This window comes from Orycteropus afer, unplaced genomic scaffold, assembly GCF_000298275.1.
Source record: "Orycteropus afer afer isolate SDZICR_OR568_19922 unplaced genomic scaffold, OryAfe1.0 scaffold00057, whole genome shotgun sequence".
Taxonomy (NCBI): Eukaryota; Metazoa; Chordata; class Mammalia; order Tubulidentata; family Orycteropodidae; genus Orycteropus; species Orycteropus afer.
In genome coordinates, this window is record NW_006921644.1 from 1,297,239 (window position 1) to 1,317,205 (window position 19,967).

A 19,967-nucleotide genomic window follows, 5' to 3' on the forward strand; every position below is an offset into this window, starting at 1 on the left:
GTCCAAGATTATCTTCTGTGTCTGTGTTAATTGGTTTCCCTTTTCTTTGTTGAAGAGGGTCTGTGCAATCCTTCTGCCTAGTCCGCCATCTTGCCCGCAAGTCCAAACTGCTTTTCTAAACATGCTAGCAGCCATCTAAGATACAACTACTGGTCTCTCCTCCTCTGGAGCAAAGGAGAGTAAAGAAAATCTAAGACGTGTGGGAACAATTATTCCAAGGGCCCTGTGAACTTCAGCCTATACACCCATGAGACCAGAAGAGCTAGAATGGTACTCAGCTGCCAGTGCTCACCACTCAAGGAGTCAAAATTGGAGATCTTGGATAGAGTGGGAGAAAAAATGGTAACAAAAGTCAAAATCATAAAAAAGACCAGGCTTTCTGGTCTGACAGAAACTGGTGAAACCTCCAAGACTAAGCTGCTTAGTTAACCTTCAGGCCTGGAAATGAACTCATTCCCATGGCTCAACTTTTGCCAAACAACGCACTGGCCTACAAGGTGAACAATTATGCCAGGGAGGTCCACTCCTCAGAACAATCAACCGTGGGAGATGAGAAGGGCAGCATTTGCACAGGGAGAAAGCTCAGAAGGCAGGGATGCATAGGAAAGGAGGACACAGGCAAGGTAACCACAGGGAGGAAGTGGGGGGAGAACTGTCACATTGAGGGGTTTGCAATGAATGTCACGAAACAAAATGTGTATGAATTGTTGAACGGAAAACGAATTTGCTCTGTAAACTCTCACCCTAATCACAATAAAAAGTTAAAAACAAAACAAACAAACAAAAAGACACCCTGCTTTTCTAGAAAACATGGAGGAAAAAAAATCTATAGGTGGAAACAACAAAAGGCATATGCATGTATTTTGGGGGTGCTAATGATTTTTAATCCATTCCATTGAAAGGGAATATGAATACAAAGATAACAAAAACAGCGGTTACCAGTGGTAAAAGCAGCTGTTCCCAGATTTACTTCCAGCAGTAAAATTTTCACCTAAGGAAGAGGAACTTTCTTCCAAAGGTGCAGTCAGATGGTATTTAAAGGAGGCATGGTCGATGGGGAATAAGCCAGGATAATTCACTGACATTACACTTGCCACTTCATTATCATGGCAGATAACTGACATTCTCGAGATAACCCAGACTCTAACCTTTGACCTTCCTAAACCAAATGTTTAGACTTCTGTTCGGTACACAGACACATAGCAGAATCTTAATGCAAGTTTGAAATCACAAGCAAACATACCTTCGCAAAACCAAGGCTGCATAACTTGGCTTTTGCTCCAAATTGCCACTTGCACTGTGTGTCGGCATCATAAATCTGTCCTGGTAGTTTGTCCGGATACGTATACTGTCCTGTTTGCTTGGGTTCATCCACCAGACACCCAGCCTGAGGTGTACTGTAGAGATAACACAGCCTCAATAATTACTGCAGTCCTCTGCCTTCTCCCCACTGAACAGTACACCTCTGAATGCATTTGTGCAAATGAAAATAAAACATGCTTAAAGTAACAGGTATGCATTCGAAGAGTATGTTTATTCCAACAGGTGAGTCATGTCTAAGAGGCTGGGTTTTACACAGCTACAAAGGATTTTACATGGTCCTGAAAGTTTCAGACATCCAAAGGATTTCATACGATGGGAGATGGGGATGGGTCAATGTATTTGAAAATTCCCTTCAACAATACATATTCAAACAGGTTTTGAGTGCCTACTCTGGGCCAAGCATTATGCTACACACTACAGGCATAACATAAACCAGACAGAGTCAGTACCTGTCCTGATGGAACTTAAAGTCATGCTGCATTTTTGTTACAGATGCTAGGGCAGAGCTCAGAGAAATGGGAAGAAGGATGGGCCATCTACTTCTGCAAAAATTGGGCTAATGAAGAGCACTGTGACACTGTCAGAGGTACACTCCACCTTAAATACTCTTTAAGCAAAGCTGGAGTAAGGCTGTTGCAAGAAATCAGGAGAAGGACACACTGGGACTTAAGGCTGAAAAACTCCCTTGAGGGATGTTTGACAGAGGCATGTTTAGAAAACAATCGGTCTTGATGGTACGGATATTCTTAGAAGGTAGCTCACCTTCATTTACTTCAATAACTAATCTCTGGTATCTCTGAGGGCTAAGATAGCATAGTTGTTAAAGTGTGATTTTAGAATCAGCCAGATGGGGATTCTGGTCAACTATGCAACCAAGTTATGTGACCTTTCTATGCCTCAGTAATGCTCATGATTCCCATAAGGGTTATTAGACCCATCAAACAAGAAAATGTAATATCCTTTGCGTAGCATAATACCAAAAACCCATACCAAACCCACCACCATCGAATTCATTCAGACTCATAGCGACCCAATAGGACAGAGTAGAACGGCCCCGTAGGGTTTCCAAGGCTGTGAATCTTTATGAAAGCAGACTGGATCATCTACCATGGAGCTGCTGGTGAGTTCAAACCACTGGCCTTGTGGTGAGCAGCCAAATGCCTTAACCACTGTGTCACCAGAGCTCCATAACATAATAAACCCTCAATTAAAGTTAGCCATTATTCTTTTTTTTTTTTTTTGGGATTTGGGGGAAGATTTACAGAGAAAATTCACTTTTCATACAGCAGTTCACATATACTTTGTCTCATGTCATTGACCAAAATTTACAATGCAGCAGCTCCCCTCCCACTTCCTCCCCATAGTTACCTCCTCCCAGTGTCCATCCCTTCATACTCTTCTGCACCCTGAGCTATCTCCCTGTGCATAAGCAGCCCTTCATAGGAGTATGATTGTTCTCTCCAGTAGCCATTATTCTTAAAGGAGTTCTGGTGGCATAGTGCCTAAGGCATTTGACTGCTAATCAGAAAGCTGGCAGTTCCCACCAGCCACTCCTCGGGAGAAAGGTTGAGCAATCTACTTCCATAGCGATGTTGTTGTTGTTGTTGTTATGTGCCGTCGAGTCGGCCCCGACTCATAGCGACCCCTCCTTGAGTTTCCGAGGCAGTATCACTACGGAAGTAGGACTGCCCAACCTTCCTTCCGAGGAGTGGCTGGTGGGTTTGAACCGCCAGCCTTCTGGTTAGCAGTCAAGTGCTTTAGCCACTATGCTACCAGAGCTCCTAATCGCTCCATAGCGATAATGCCTCAGAAACCCAAGGAGGGGTCACACTGAGTTGGATCCAACTCCATGGCAGTGAGTTTGGTCTAGTTTTGGTATTTTTCTTAATGTTATTATTATCCAAAAGCATGTAAGTAAAACATATTTAGGATGGAAAGTCAATCTACATCCAAGTAGACTTTGCTATAGAATATTTATTAATTCTATCCTCACACGAGTTAGAGAAGATAATTTCAGGCCTCAAATCAGAAATTTTAAACTAATAAAATCTTCTGTACTGTAAAGGTTATTATTAGAGTAAGATTTGTCACCTTTTTATTATCCTTTAGGCATCATTTGGTTAAATACCCTTACTCTTGCCTGTGTATAATGTTAATTCTGCAAACATTTGCAAAGAACCTGCACTGGGACAAGCACAAACGTATCAAGAATATCAATTCCCAAAGACACTTTTGCTTCCCTGATGTCTGGTCAAAGGAAGACATCCTTAGTGCACTTGTGGGTCAACATAAGTTAAAAGGATATCCCTACATACATATGAAAGGGTATACATAAACACACATTAACAACAACTCCAAGGCATTGCATTGCATTGCATTTTTTTGTATGACAGTATTGCTATAGTGATAAAATGATCAAATATCTAAATATATTCAATTAAGGGAAAGTTCAAAGAGTTTCAGCTTTGTGTTCATTATTTAAAAAATCAAATAGTGCTACCTTCCTACCTCCCATTTTTCCTTCTTCAATCTACAAGTTCTTGTAAGGATTTCCATAGCTACCCTTCCCTTTGGATATCTTTTGGATGGAGACCTAGCTCATGGCCACGTCAATCAAAATAGTCAATCAAGACAATGCTCTAGCCATTCAAAAACAGCCATACAGTTGGGATATTTTTTAACACACTCATAACCAAACTGGGAGCTCTGGTAGCATAGTGGCTAAGGCACTTGACTGCTAACCAGAAGGCTGGTGGTTCAAACCCATCAGCCACTCCTAGGAAGGAAGATGGAGCAATCTACTTCCATAGTGATACTGCCTCAGAAACCCAAGGAGGGGTCGCTAGGAGTCTGATGGCACATAACAACAACAATGACAACATAACCAAACTGATTGATCACATTAAAATAATCAATCATGATAAAAATATGATATGTAGCAGCCTCTGGGAGTCAGGGAAGAGAGGTGGTGAAAAGCACAGATCCTGGAATTAGAACAGATCTAAGTGTGAATCCATTGTCTGCAACCTTAAGTGATATAATTAACTTCTCCAACAGTCACTTTCCTTAACTCTACAAGGAGGATATAGCATTGCTGTGAGGAAGGTTCGAGGTGCTAAGTAGACAGCATTTAACACTCTGCTAGTCACCCAGTCTATTGTTTCAGCAATAGACTCTAACCATCTCTACTGTGTTAATAGAGATGGTATCAGCAGCACCAGGGGGGCTTACCAGCCTTTCTGTGGGGTACATGTCTTCACCTCTATACCCCAGTCATGGCCCCACCCCGGGTTTTGGCCTGTCTTACCTAAGGAATTTCTTGAGATACTGGCGGCTGCAGGAAGACCAGGAAAACACCCCGTTGTTTCCCATCAGTGTGGGTGACATGATGTGGCCTTCAGCCTTTCTGCAGGGATTGCCTTCTCCATCATGAACCATGCCGAAGCTGGAAGAGAAGGATGTGGAAGTGAAGGGGCAGAAAACGTGTCTGTGAATTGATTTTCCAAATTAAAACCAGAGGAAGAAAAAATCCACTGAGAATCAACAAACCCACGTGAAGACTAATCTTTGAACTGATAAGAAAAGAGGAAGACCAAAATAAGATGTCATATAAAGCATTGTAAAATTCACAAAGAAAATGGCAAAGAACATTAGGGCTCTGTTATGTCTTGGCCAGAAGAAAATCAAGGATTGTTGCATCCGTTACATACTTTAAGGGCTAGGAAATTTCTGCCAGGCTTTCTAAGCTACCCTAAAGTGATGGGATCGTCATTGTTTAATTACAAGTAACAAAATTCTTCTCTTGCCACTTACCATGGAACTACAGTAAGGAAGTCCAGAGTGAGCAGAAGGTAGGCACAGAAAAGCTGATCAAAAATTGTTTAAGGACTATTCATGCATAAGGCTGGTATGACATGAAACCTTCTCTCCAAAATAAATTATTTACTAACTGAAATCAATTATAAATAAATCTGCTTATAAATAAATCCTATTATAATCCTAAACATCATAAACATGATTGAATTTATCTACTGAAAGCAAAGGAAGGACTTCTTTTGAATGCATTCGATGAGAAAGCTTTCACTCATGTCATTTTGTTACAGAAGGTCTGGCAATTAAAGAGTAAAAATAATATTAGGTAGTTTACTCCCTAGAAATCATCCACATTATGACGAAATGATTCCCAAATTCCCTCACATCAATGATGATGAGCATTTATTGAATACTTGTTATACATCGGAGTCCCTGGGTAGTACAAACAGTGAAAGTGCTCAGCCAACAGGGTGGACCAGGACGCACCTCAAAATAAAATAAAATAAAGGTCTGGCAATCTTCCAAAATACCAGCCATTGAAAACCCTGTGGAGCACAGTTCAACTCTGACACACATGGGGGGTCACCGTGAGTTGGAAATGAATTAATTGCAACTGGTTTTCCTTATATATTAGATACTATTCTAAGATTAGTAAGACTCAGCCTATTCATTCTATTGAGATTAATAATAATCATTAGAGGAATGACACTTAATAGCTACCATATAAAGTTACCATATAAAGTGTTGAGTCAAGGGGCCACCTACTTGTGCCCTGATTCATGAGCGATGGTGAAGGCAAGGCCGAGTCCTGTGTCCTCGTTGATGGTGCAGCTTCGGTACTTACTGCACATTCCACTGATGGGGGCAAAACCTATTGAAAAATCAGTTTCAGATATGACTCCAAAAGTGCACCCCCACACGCACACTCTTCCTCCCCTTCCCAAAATGTTCGACACAGTTTAATAGGCGAATGCATTTCCCTTTTTTCAGGAAAATATTAATCAATTAACCACTTAAAAGTGTATAGTTGTCTGAATGATAATCTAAAAACTGCAATCTTGCATAGTTTCTTGCTTTTTCAGATACTGCCATCAACTTATACTCCCATCACCTCATGAAGTCAGCATGAGTATTACAATGCCCATTTTACATAGTAAGGCACAGGAAATGTATACAGCACGTCTATGTGTATTATTTGGGGTAGAGCAACTATTAAAATGATATCTAAACCAATGAAAAATATTCATTTAATAGCAGGGCTAAGAATCAGTTCTTCTCAGTTCGGTCATGGTCCATGAAACAAAACCGGAACAGACTGAGATTTGCAAAATTTGGGTGCCTGGAATGATTACTGGAATGGGGAACACTACGATTGGATGCCCTGCTAGAACTTAACCCCTCTCTTAGAAAACAAGGGCAGCATGCATGTTGCATAGCAACCAAATCTCTCATCTGCCATGGTTGGAAACAACCATTCCCTGATCAAAGATAGCAGTGTTGTTGTTGTTGTTGTTATATGCTGTCGAGGCAGACCTGACTCATAGAGACCCCTCCTTGGGTTTCCAAGGCAGTATCACTACGGAAGTACATTGCCCCATCTTCCTTCCGAGGAACCGCCAGCCTTCTGGTTAGCAGTCAAGTGCCTTAGCCACTATGCTACCAGAGCTCCCTAGATAGTACCATTCTGAACATGGGTGTCTCTGCACAGTCCTGGCAATAATCCAGTTTCCTGCATCAGGGCTCACTATATCTCTTTTGAGTCTCCCATTCCAAGGCTTCAACCTGTCATTTTTCCCATTCCCCTGGTTATTGTTCCAGGCACCCATATTTTGCAAATACCAGCCCATCCCATTTTGGCTTCATTTGCCATGACTGAACCAGCTTGAGCCAGTTCAAAGCACTACTTAACAGTGGCACTAGCATCAAACCTCAGGATATATTTTCTAAGGGAAAACACACAGCCTGGCTTTTTTCTAGACCAGGAATGCCTCAGTGATATGTCCTTATTAAACTCATGTTCTCCTGGCCATTTAAACGTGATGAGTGTTTTGTTCCCAAAGAGTTAGGCCTTTACTACATTAGTGAACCTGTATCTCTCCAAGAGCAATTTTAAAACCATGCAAGCCCGTCTTTGATTCAATCTTGAATGACATAATATTGTGTGAATGTCTTTCTTCCCAGTGTTGGGTTCTCACAACTATGCCCGCAGGTGGTGTTAAATGCATACTTGTGAACTGACTGTACCCACCCACTGCTGCAATGTGAGAGATACAATCTGGGAAAGCTAATGCAAAGGCAAATGTCAGGATGGCATCCTCACCACCATAATCACCTTTATCACTTAATATATGGCAGCTAAATACCAGACACTGTGCTACCTGCCTAGTGTACATGTGTGTATATAATTAGAGAGGAGGACCCTGAGGTTCAGAAAGATGAATTAACTGGCCAAGGTCTCACAGTCCTATGTTCTTGACTCAGGAATCAAACACAGGCCTATCTGAGGTCAAAATCCATAATCTTTTTATTAGGATATGCTACTTAAAGTAATTGGGAGCTCTGGTAGCATAGTGGCTAAGACACTTGCCTGCTAACCAGACGGCTGGCGGTTCAAACCCACCAGCCACTCCTCGGAAGGAAGGTTGGGCAATCCTACTTCCGTAGTGATACTGCCTCGGAAACCCAAGGAGGGGTCGCTATGAGTCGGGGCCAACTCGACGGCACATAACAACAACAACAACAACTTAAAGTAATTGGCTTATAAACCAGTTGTTGGGGCCCCTGGAATTATATCTGTTTTCTAAGCTTTTCCTTATATTTTGGTCTTTAATCAAAGAAAACTGATAAAACTATCTCCTTCTTATAATTCCTCTTAAAAAGAAACAATCAACTGGGTTATCAGGTGTCACTTTGAAAATTCCAAACCAAGACTATGAATGAATATATACATTCCTCATCATAAAAACCCTTCCTGTGAGGTAATGCCCTAAGTGATCAACTCTTAGTTATAAGAGTTAGTTATTTAAATAAGTTATTTAAATAAGTTAGTTATTTAAAAAGATTGTGATGAATGACAGAGCCTTATTTTTTTAATAAGGCATTACAGAGAATTCTAAAAATGTAAAAACTAAAACTTTTGTAAAATCCAACCTATCTTCTTCTCTAACAGGGAAAAAAAAAAAAAGATAAGGTAGCAAATTATATAACTTTTTCTCAACCTCCCCAAATTTTACCATCATTCTAGACCATCAGTTGTGTCAGCAAACTATGGGTTCTGGGTCAAACCTGACCCACCAACTGTTTTTGTAAAAGAAGCTTTATTGGGACACAGCCACATTCACTCACTTACACATTGTCTATGGCTGTTTGAATGCTAAAACATCAGAGTTGGGTAGCTGTGACTGAAACACAGAGCCCACAAAGACTAACACATTTATTATCTGGTCCTTTACTGAAGAAAGTATTCCAGTCCTTAATCTTAATCATTGTCAGTTCATCAAAAAAATGATAGAAAAAGAAGAATTCCTACTATGCACAACACAACTGCATGAAACAGAAAATATCAGAAAGCACAGGAGACTTATACATGTAGGGGATACAGTCCTATCACACAGCTATTCAAAGGGCTAAAATTCAAAACACTAACACACCAAAAGGAGCTCTGGTAGCATAATGGCTAAAGCACTTGACTGCTAACCAGAAGGCTGGAGGTTCAAACCCACCAGCCACTCCTCGGAAGGAAGGTTGGGCAATCCTACTTCCGTAGTGATACTGCCTCGGAAACCCAAGGAGGGGTCGCTATGAGTCGGGGCCAACTCGACGGCACATAACAACAACAACAACAACAACACACCAAATGCTGGTTAGGGTGTAGAGCAACAGACGCTCACTCATTGCTGGTGGGAGTGCCAATGGTACCACTACTTTGGAAAACCATCTGGCAGTTTCTTACAAAGCTACACCTAGGATTTCCATACAATCCAGAAATCTTGCTCCTGGGTATAGACCCAAATGAGTTGTAAATATATGTCCACATAAAAACCTGCCGTGAATGTTTATGGCAGCTTTATTCATAATTGCCAAAAACCAGAAGCAATCAAGGTGTCCTTTAGGAGATCTGGTGGGGTAATGCCAAGGCACTTGACTGCTAACCAGAAGGCTGGCGGTTCAAACCCACCAGCCACTCCTCAGAAGGAAGGTTGGGCAATCTACTTCCGTAGAGATATGGCCTTGAAAACCCAAGGAGAGGTCACCGTGATTCGGATCTGTCTCCATGGCAGTGAGTTTGATTTTTTTTTTTTTTAAGGTGTTCTCCAGTAAGTGACTAGATAAATGACTACGGTACATCCATACAATGCAGTACTATTCAGTGATAAAAAGAAATGGGCCAACAGGCTACAAAAAGACATGGAGGACTCTTAAATGCTAAGTGAAAGAAGCCAGCCCAAAGAATCTACATACTATATGATTCCAACTCATGGTGTTCTGGAAAAGGCAGGACTCCAGAGACAGTGGGAGCTCTGGTGGCGTAGTGCCTAAGGCACTTGACTGCTGACCAGAAGCCTGGTGGTTCAAACCCAGCAGCCACTCCTCGGAAGGAAGGTTGGGCAATCTACTTCCATAGTGATACCATCTTGGAAACCCAAGGAGGGGTCGCTATGAGTCAGGTCCAACTCGACAGCACATAAAAACAACAACAGAGACAGTACAGAGATCAGTGGTTGGCAAGGATTCAGGGGGAGGGAGGAAGCTATGAAAGGGTAGTGCACAGGGCGTTTTTAGGACAGTGAAGCTCTTCAGTATGACACTGTAGTGGTAGACACATGACATTATGCATTTGTCAAAGCCCATAGGGCTATATAACATAGAGGGGAAATCCTAACAAACTATGGAAGTTAGTTAACAATAATATATGGATATTGGTTCATTGACTATAAAAAATATACCACACTAATGCAAGACGTTAATAAGATAAACTGTGCACACTTTCCATAAATATAAAACTGCTCTAATAAATAAAGTCCATTTAAATATTAAAAAGAAAAGATAGCACCCTTCCTCTCACTGGGTTTTACAAACACAGAAGAATTGAGCCCTTCCAGAGGTCAAGTAACTTTTCAAAGGAGGCACTGCTACCTAGTGACACAACTGAGTACATGGAAAGCGATCAAATTGTCCTCAGTGATCTGGCTTTGTGATCATGATGCTTATGGAATAACCCATAACTTGTCTACTTAAACAATGATTGATCTCATGTCTCCATTATCACCAATGAGGTAAATAACTACAACTATAAGACATAAAGTAAATAGGTTCCCCTGCTCCACACTGAATTCAATATTCACCAGAAAGTATGATGAAAATGCTGCACAATTTAAATATTCTGCCTCCTTATTAAGCATCATAAGGGCCACCTGCCCAATAGCCATGTTTCTGGACTTCGGCTTTCAGCTAACATGGATGTGCATGAAGTTATTGGTTTGTATCATACCTAGAGTGTCACATGGTTCATTCTTCCAGGAACAAATATCAAATCCCGTCAGTAAGATGGCGTGGTCATGCCTCTTGCCATTCTTTCCAACGAGAGCAGACTGCCATTGACAAAAACTATTCAGAGACTGGTCTGCATGATGATTGATCAATAATCCTCCCTATGGGAAACCCACACAAGTCAGAGTGTGAATTTGTCACAGAGATGAGAACGTGGAATCATTCCATTTGTACAGGCAAACACAGACACATCACGTTTCTAGGGAGAAAGGTCAGTAGAGGGCAACACTTGAGCTAAGGTTGGAGAAAATTAGTAAAAAAATTCTATTTCAGGTAAACGCTCATGATATTCAAAGTAACTACAAAATGTCAGCAGCGTAGGTCATGACCTATTACATTTCTACTACAAATAGACATTTCCATACTTTGTGCAAATAATGCACCCACATAAATAACGCACCCATACGTATACCGCTTAAGAAAGTAACACGTGGTAGTAGGGGTTCTGCAGCTGGCAAAAAAAAAAAAATATAATGTGCACATTATTTGCATGAAAATATGGTAAGCTAGGAGTACCTTTGCACATTTCACACTAGCATTACCTGTATAAAATGCTTATAATTTTTAGAACATAATAAATTGATTGTAATAAAGGACAACAGCATTGTTAATAGAATAGCAGTTTCAGGAAGGCAGACACCTTCGTGTATTTATAGCTATTTCACAGCTGCCAACACGGGCCTGACACATCATCGATTTCAATCAATTTGTCAATAAAACACAAGTTCACTGAATGGAAGAATGAAAAAATAGTTGACTCTAAAGGTAGGATAGATCTTACTTTTAAAACAATCATTTCTCAAAATGTTTCTTTAAAGCTACTGACTTTGGTCAAGTTGAGAGTTCTCAGACGAGATCTCTAATTATCAGTGAATCAGGATGCCACTGGCTTTGATGTCCTTGGGCAATGTATAAGTGGTAGGTTAAAGACATAAGTGACTCTTAACCCACACACACCCTATCTTCTGAAAGTCCAAGAATAAATTGACAAGTTGTTAACCTCTGTAGCTCTACACACCTGGGCAATTAGATTAATTTTGCCTTGTCTTTGACTTCCTTCTTTGTACATCCTTCCAGATGAAGAGGAAAAGCCCCAGGGGACTTTAAAAAAAAACTTTGTTTGATTGGTAATCCCTACCTCACAAAAACGCAGTTTCAACATCAAAACACTACAAAGAAGTGAGCACCATGAAATTTAACACTTCATTATATGTTCTGGTTTTATAATTTACCCTGTCCTTATGTCTTGCACATCACTGTAATCAATTCAAGGGCAGTAGGGCAGTTAAATCATCCTTGTTTATTCTTTGGAACACCTCCAATGGTTTTGGGAATACATTGGGTTTACTACAAGAATTTGCTGATGACTTATATCAATATATTTTCAAAATATCTGTCTTCATCAAACACAATTACTCAGCATAGCCAACTTGCAAAATTCAACTAACCCTTAAGTCTGTAACTAAATGCATTTTCATTGTGACACCTCCTAATATTTATACTTTGCTTTTACAATATACTATTTATATTGGTATTTATATTATATAAGCACATTTAATGTTTTATATGTAACTACATATATACAGGGAGCTCTGGTGGTGTAGTGCCTAAGGCATTTGACTGCTAACCAGAAGGCTAACCACCAGCCACTCCTTGGAAGTGATACTGCCTCGGAAACCCAAGGAGGGGTCACTGTGAGTCAGATCCAACTCGACAGCAGTGAGTTTGGTTTTTTGGTTATATATATACAAGTATATATCTACATACATAAATATACACAATTGTTTTGTTGTATTTTAGTTATTTGTTTACATAGCCCTATTTCATTTTATTTTCCTTGAGGCCAGGGTTCACATACTTTCAGATTTGAATTTTTAATGACTAGTACAGGGACTGACACATAGTAAGAGCTCAACAAATGCATCCTGAATGACAGAATGAATGAAGAAATAAATGAAGGTCGCCACCTACAGGCTCTTGTTCCAGAAGAACGAGGCTCACCACAACAATGTTTATGTCGCTTCCAATGGTCCCATCTTTAAATAGGCTGGAAACCTGTGAGAACAATTTTTCAAAAAGTAGAAAATGAACAGACTCTCAGGATTTCCCAAGCTGTGTAGAGTCAGACATATTTATAGGTAGGTAGGCTTCAATTTCACCAAATACATGTACATGTGAAGATAACTTCCTTAACACTCAGCTCCCCACCACACTCCTCAAATAATATCATGTGATTACACCTGCTACTGAATCCATGCAAGGGAATTCTATGATTTCATGCTCTCTGGAGAGCCGGAAATGTTGGAGTCATGACAACCTCCTTACCATGTTCATGACTGTGAGAATGTATGTGGTTACGTTTCCCTTCCCGTGCTTGTCCACCATTTTCTTATCTGCTACCACTAGGGTTTCCACATTCAGGCCCTTTTGTGCCTTTGCAGCTGACCGTCTGGGCCGTGCTGAGCTCCCATATTCATCAAACCGCAGGTAGCTGTCCTCTAAGGGAGGCTTGGGGGCATCTGCAATGGACATAAGAGCATTTGGGTGGGACGTCAGTAATCGGAATGAGATAGGCTGAGAGAAACTGACAGAAAGGAAGGAGAGAGACAATGTCATCAACACTTAACTAAACCACTGATAAGTGACATCATCAGTGCCTGTCATGATGCTGTGCACACAGAATGTGGCCAAGAAAGATGTGTTCAACGGATGGATGGATGATGGATGCTTGTATCAGAGGAAAAATAGGGTCAGTAAGTCAAGACTGCTCTGAAGAGCAAACGAAAACAAGCTACAATCAATTCTAGTTGGTACACCAGGTCAAGAAGTATCAATTTTGTGGAAGGAGTTTTAAAACTAGAGAAAGCTAATTCTATGTCAGTGCTCAAAAAGTGCAGAAATAGACACACTTTGAATCTGAATTCATGATAACACTTTATAGACTATTTTCTAAAGAAAACATAAACCCCTGTAAAACACTACCCACTCCTATACGTTTTCTTTATCTACCACAAACTTTAATAGCAGGTGTAAATGGTCAAAAAAGACTCTTTGACCCTAATATTGATTGAGTTATCGGGACAACAGCATACTCAGGGATAGTATTAAAATTACATTAAACATTTCCAGTAAAGCACAGGCACCAATTGAGTTGAGTGGATACTGGCCATAGACCTTATGCAGACACCTGGAGGTGCTTGTGGGGCCAGTCATGACCCCTTTAGTTAATGGACAGTGACCAGCCCAAGGTTTCCTGGGAAAGGAGTTGAGGCAGCAGGGAAGAGGACATTTGGAAAGCTCAGGACAGTAACTATTTAATACCTAGTATAGAAATAGTTCAATACTTTCACTGTTGGTACAGTCACAACAGTGAAGCGTACCCTGCACAGAGTGCAATTAAAAGATCAAGTCATTTAGAATTAGATTTAAAAATCAGGCTGGTCACTTACTGAGCCCTGTGACTTAATCTCAGTTTCCTTATCCATAAAAAGAGCAAAATACCCATTAACAAAGTTGTTGTAAGGATTGGCTTTGATATTAGATATCAAATATTTATCATTATCATTATGAATACCATTACTATCATTCGATAGATCTAAAGTATAACTTCCATAGATATATGCAAATGGCTGTTCCTTGAAGCAGCTGTTTCAATAACGCACATTCATGAACCCAGACACAATCACAAATAGTCGAAACATTGTATTTCATGATGGTTCCTGATCATGATTTCAGTGATCCTGGTTTCTCTTCTCCACAAGCAAAACCATCATCTGGCTGCACTATCCAATATGGTAGCCATTTGCCACACATGGCTGTTACACCATTAAAAAGTGGTTAGTGGCACTGAAGAACAGAATTTTTTATTTTATTTCATTTTCATTAATTTAAGTTTAAATTTAAAAACCAATCCCTGTTTCGGTTTTTGAAAAAGCCCTTAAAGTATATTTGGAACAACTTGAGTATGTAAATCTAATTTCTCTATCATAAATTTTATGAACTCTAAGTACTGATCCAGTATTTGCAATGAAAATTTAGCATCTAATTGGAATGTTGTGAATGTAAAATAAATCTTGGATTTTGAAAACACGGTATGAAAAATGAATGTCAAATATCATATTGATGATTTGTTACACTGATTATGTGCTGAAAGGGTCATATTTTGGATATGAAAATATTAAATTTCATTAAAAAAATCTTTTTAAATGTAGCTACTAGAAAATTTAAAACTTCACACAGGAATCATATTATATTCCTACTGGATACTGCTGGTCTACAAAATGTAGAAATTGTATCTGGGCCACAGATCCTGTCCCAGGGTCCCTGTGTATCACCCTCACCTTTCCTCAGGTGCTTAAGTTCTTGTTTCATAAGCAGCTTCTCCTTAGGTTCCTCAAAGGAGGAACATCCAACCACACCTAGGAATTTACTCTGATTTCGTAGTGCCTAAGGCATGTGACTGCTAACCAGAAGGCTGGCGGTTCAAACCCACGAGCCACTCCTCGGAAGGAAGGTTGGGCGATCTACTTCCGTAGTGATCCCGCCCTGGAAACCCAAGGAGGGGTCGCTATGAGTCGGATCTGACTCCATGGCAGTGCATTTGGTATTGGTTTGGGTTTTCTTTCATCAGAAGTAAATGGATTGGAAATCTGGGTGCTGTTTTCAGAGACACAACAGCACTCAAGAAAGCCTGCAAGAACACAACAAGAAAAAGTTTCCTTACATACATTTCTTGCGTCGTCCACAAAAATGCTGCTTTTGCAACCTTCGATGGTGGTAATCTCCTTCTTGTCTCTGAGACGCATGGGGAGGATGACTTGCGGGGCGACCAGGAGAATGGTGACCAGGGCTGGAGTAGAGCTGGTACTGCCGCACCTTCTCCTCTGCTGTCCTTTTGTAGAGTACGTGAGGATGGTGGCCACTGGGAGAGCTGTGGTTGTGTTTCTGCGCCAGCAGTTGAGGTAATGGTGAGATGAGGAATTCATTTTTTCCTGTCCTTATTAAACCTGACTAAAAAGCCAAACATAAAGAAAACATTATTTCATGCATCTTTTTTATATGTGTTCATTTTCAACAACCGCTTAGTGAACACTTTCTGTGTGCAGGCACTGTGCCAACTGCTGGCCACACATCACCTCATTTTAGCTGCACAAGTAGAAGCTGCTGCTATTATGGCTCCCATGTTACAGAGGAAAAAACGGAAGCCTCAGTAGTAAGTGGGAAAGACAGTATTGGCAGCCAGGGCTCTCCAGTTAGAGGTGATGCTCTTAACCACAGTTCCAGGCTACCATCTTGATGTTTGTGGATGGAAGGGCTGAGCCAGGTGACATCCTGGGTCCTTCTGTACTGTGACATGGCAGACACTGTGGTAAACATCCCCATCCTCAAGGAGATAATAGTGTTGGGAGGTGAAAACAAAGACATTCCATGCAATCCGCTACTGAGAACCCTACAGAATATAGTTCAACTTGGATAGACATGGGGTCTCCATGAGTCAGAACCTACTTGATGGCAACTGGGTTGGGTTTGTTTGTTTGCTTGCTTGTTTTGGAGAGTGGTGTTAATCTCAAATCCAAACCCCTGTTCCTGGCCCACAAACCCCAGCATAAACTTCCATTTCCCTTCATCCCTTCCACACCATTTTAAACAGCACATGTCTTTCAATTCTGAAACCTACTGGGCCCTTTCACATGTCAAGGTGTTTGCTACTGGGCCCTTCCACACGTCAAGGTGTTTGCCCACACTTTTTCTTGCACTTGAAATCTTCTCCCATCTACTCCTTGGCTTTTGCTGTTCATTTCCCTTTCTGCTTAAACGTGGTCTCCTCAGAGAAGCTGCACTCATGACCCTATTTAAAATAACCTCAAGCCACAGTTTACTTGGTTCAAGTTCATCTGTTACGAAGGGAACAAACATCAAATACAGCAATTATTTAAGTACTGTCCCTCTCTACCACCCCTCCATATGCAAATACGAGGTACAGCAGGAGAACATGTGCACCCTGGGTGTCTGGCATGAACTATCATGAGATAAATATTTGTGTATTCCAAAAAAAACCCAAACTCACTGCTGTCAAGTTGGTTCCGACTCATAGCGACCCACCCTTGGGTTTATGAGGTGGTATCTCTAGGGAAGTAAGTAGATTGCCCAGCCTTCCTTCTGTGGAGTAGCTGGTGGGTCTGAACCGCCAGCCTTCTGGTTAGCAGTCAAATGCCTTAGGCACTACGCCACCAGAGATCCTATTTGTTTATTAGTAGTCTACACATATTTATTGAGTAAGTAAACAGAAGTATCTTAGAGGGGAGGGCGTGTCAACACCCCTTCCTTGAACAGTGGGAGAAAGTAGAGTTGGGAAGTGACATGTTTAAGACCATTAAAAAAAATAATAAACTTTTTTTTATATTTAAGTGTGAAGCCGGGAACATTCCATGAAATACTTTATTGAAACCTCTTAACTGCCCTGTGAAGAAAATCCTAGTTGGAAGTACAGATATAATTCAATATCCTACTCCCTGACCAGCGCCCTCTCACTGAAGCCCCCACCTCCCCAGTGCGCTTACTGCTTCCAAGCTCCATGCAGACAAAGAACACCGTTAAAGGTTCCCAATGGACAGAATGAACAGTTAAAGTGGGAAAAGAATAGGGAATTATCCATTAAAGCCCTCCAGCCTAACTTCACTACTGGGTTCAACTAATATCAAAGACTTAAGCCACTTAAGTGCTTTAACTGGACAAACTGGTTTGGAAGCTTTCTATTTTCTCCCAATTTCATGAAAATCATTGATGGCAGTGGGTTTGGTTTTGGTTTTCAAGAAAACTGTAGGCAATGCAAAGGTCTACTGAAAAAATTGTGTATTAAAAAGGCAATAAAAATAATTGTCATCCTCTTTGGGACAAGGGTGTTGGGCTCACCACCCCCCTCTACCTTTCAGTTCAGAATAAGAAGGCAAACATTTGAAAAAAAAGTTTTTATAATAAAACAAGAATTTTACAGTGCTACATGTTAAGGAAAAAACACTATGTTATGGTTCTGTTTGGTGGAGATCATTGGAATCTAGCCAAATGAATACACTTAATAGTCACAAAGGGAGCTCTGGTAGCATAGTGGCTAAGGCACTTGACTGCTAACCAGAAGGCTGGCGGTTCAAACCCACCAGCCACTCCTAGGAAGGAAGGTTGGGCAATCCTACTTCCGTAGTGATACTGCCTCAGAAACCCAAGGAGGGGTCGCTATGAGTCAGGGCTGACTCCACGGCACATAACAACAACAACAACAATAGTCACAAAATAGAAACCCAGTGCATCCAAAAGGAGCCTCCAATTTACATATTTGTGGAGTGTGTGAAACATTTGAGTTGCTAAACACATGCAAAAGGAGCGCTGGTGGTGTAGTGCCTAAGGCTTTTGACTGCCAACCAGAGGGGTGGTGGTTCAAACCCACTAGCCACTCCATGGACGGAAGATGGGGCAATCTACGCCCATAAAGATCTACTGCCTCAGAAACCTAAAGGGGGTCTCTATGAGTCGGAATGTTCTGGCTAAACAGTGGTGAACAAGACAGATCTGTGGTTTCATGTGGCTTCTATTCAAATGCAGGAAGCAGGGATTCAACAAGTGAACATCAGATAGGAATGAAATATTTCCTGTGTCAGGTATGAAAAAAAAAGAATTGGATTTTATGAGGGAAAATGACAGAAAAGGTGAGGAGACGGGGAAACAGATTTTGGAGGGGGAGTTCACAAACCGCCTTTGGGAGGCTTCTCACTGAGAGGAGTGGCCCTTTTTCAGTTCATGCAGGGGAAGCCTACACGGAACTAAGAAACCGACCACTCAGACAGGAGCAGGGAAAGGCTGGTGCAGGCAGAGTGGGGACAGAGAGACCCACTAGCCTGCTAAGGAGGCGATGAAATGTGGCCATGGCTTGGTCTGCCCCTACGATGGAGAAGGACAGGAAAGGCGCCAAGAGCACTAAGGTGTGGGCGCGATAAACTGAATAATGGTGGATGGGCCTTCCTCTCCACCTGGGGGACCTCTGTGCCTCGGTAGACAAAGGCGGCCAGAGGTAAAGAGCTGGGCTTCGCCCCCTATTGGGCTCTGTATGCTGTCGGTTAGGCTCACTGTAATTCTTCCCCCATTAAGAATGGCGCCTCCATATTTTCCAATTTGGAAAATACAGAAATTTAGCTTCTAGGTTTCAAAATTAAGTGGGTACTGACCAAGAGTCAATATTCTATCTGGATCATATTTTATCATTTTATGTTTAAAAAGGGGAAACCATAAATCACAAGCTTATTTAAAATTATCTTCCCCCCGCCCCCCCGCGCTTCCAAACAATCTCAAGCACAGTTTATGTGCTTTTTATCCATCTGTTTTGATGGAAACAAACATCACCTGTAACAGAATGTACGCTTTATCCGTCAGCAGTTGTAGGTTTCCTATTTTAGATCTGAACGGCCAAAATAATTCTCAAAGGACCCACTCCAGGTACAAATCACACTTCATGAAATATGCCTCATTTTTCCTTTAAAAAGCCTTCCCTATAGGTCATATTTCAATTCCATTTTGGGATTCAGAGTGAACAGGAAAGTGGTGAGTGAATATTCCAGATTTATTTGATAAACTAAGTGCTTCATGTGCACACACATCACCACCTGACTGTCAGTTTGTTGTGCTGTGGTGACTTGCATGTGCTGTAATGCTGGAAGCCATGGCACTGGTATTTCCAATACAAGTAGGGCCACCCATGGTGGACAGGCTTCATGGGAGTCTCCGTACTAAGTAAACTAAGAAGAAAGATCTGATGACCAATGACAATGACAACCCTATTGATTACAACAGAATACAGTCCAATAGGGTGCTGGAAGATGAGGTCCCTAGGCTGGAAGACACTCAAAACAAAGTGTCCACAACAATGAACTTGAGCATGCCAGTACGTGTGACAATGGCACAGGACTGGGCAATGCTCTGTTGTTGTACGTGGAGTGCCCAGGAGTCCCAGTCAACTTGAAAGCAATTAACAACAATGTACGCACAACTCATCTTTAATGGTTCAGTGTGAACAACCTCAAAAAAACAATGAAAACCAGGACGCTACAAGTTCCTTGAAGGCAAGGGCCATCTCTTAACTGACTTGTATTCCAGTACCTATACTTATTCAATATTTCATGAAAGACTTAATGGATTAATGTTTTCTGCAGTCAAACCAGAACTTCAAATGGAAAAACAAAAGTAAACCTTAAAGAAGGGTCTTGAATAATAAAGTTGTTTTTTTTTTTTTTTTT

General features: G+C 41.1%; 1 protein-coding gene across 1 annotated transcript in view; it reads right to left on the minus strand.

Annotated features, from left to right (window-relative positions):
* Positions 1-19,967, minus strand: part of ADAMTS18 (ADAM metallopeptidase with thrombospondin type 1 motif 18) — a 175,477-nt gene that overhangs the window by 74,796 nt on the left and 80,714 nt on the right. Inside the window, exons 4-10 of the mRNA XM_007939106.2 lie at positions 15,414-15,696; positions 13,012-13,205; positions 12,658-12,741; positions 10,628-10,787; positions 5,902-6,007; positions 4,631-4,768; positions 1,244-1,397 (exon numbers count right to left, since the gene is read on the minus strand). Of these exons, the coding sequence (XP_007937297.1) occupies positions 1,244-1,397; positions 4,631-4,768; positions 5,902-6,007; positions 10,628-10,787; positions 12,658-12,741; positions 13,012-13,205; positions 15,414-15,696 (1,119 nt within the window). The remainder of the gene's footprint in view (positions 1-1,243; positions 1,398-4,630; positions 4,769-5,901; positions 6,008-10,627; positions 10,788-12,657; positions 12,742-13,011; positions 13,206-15,413; positions 15,697-19,967) is intronic.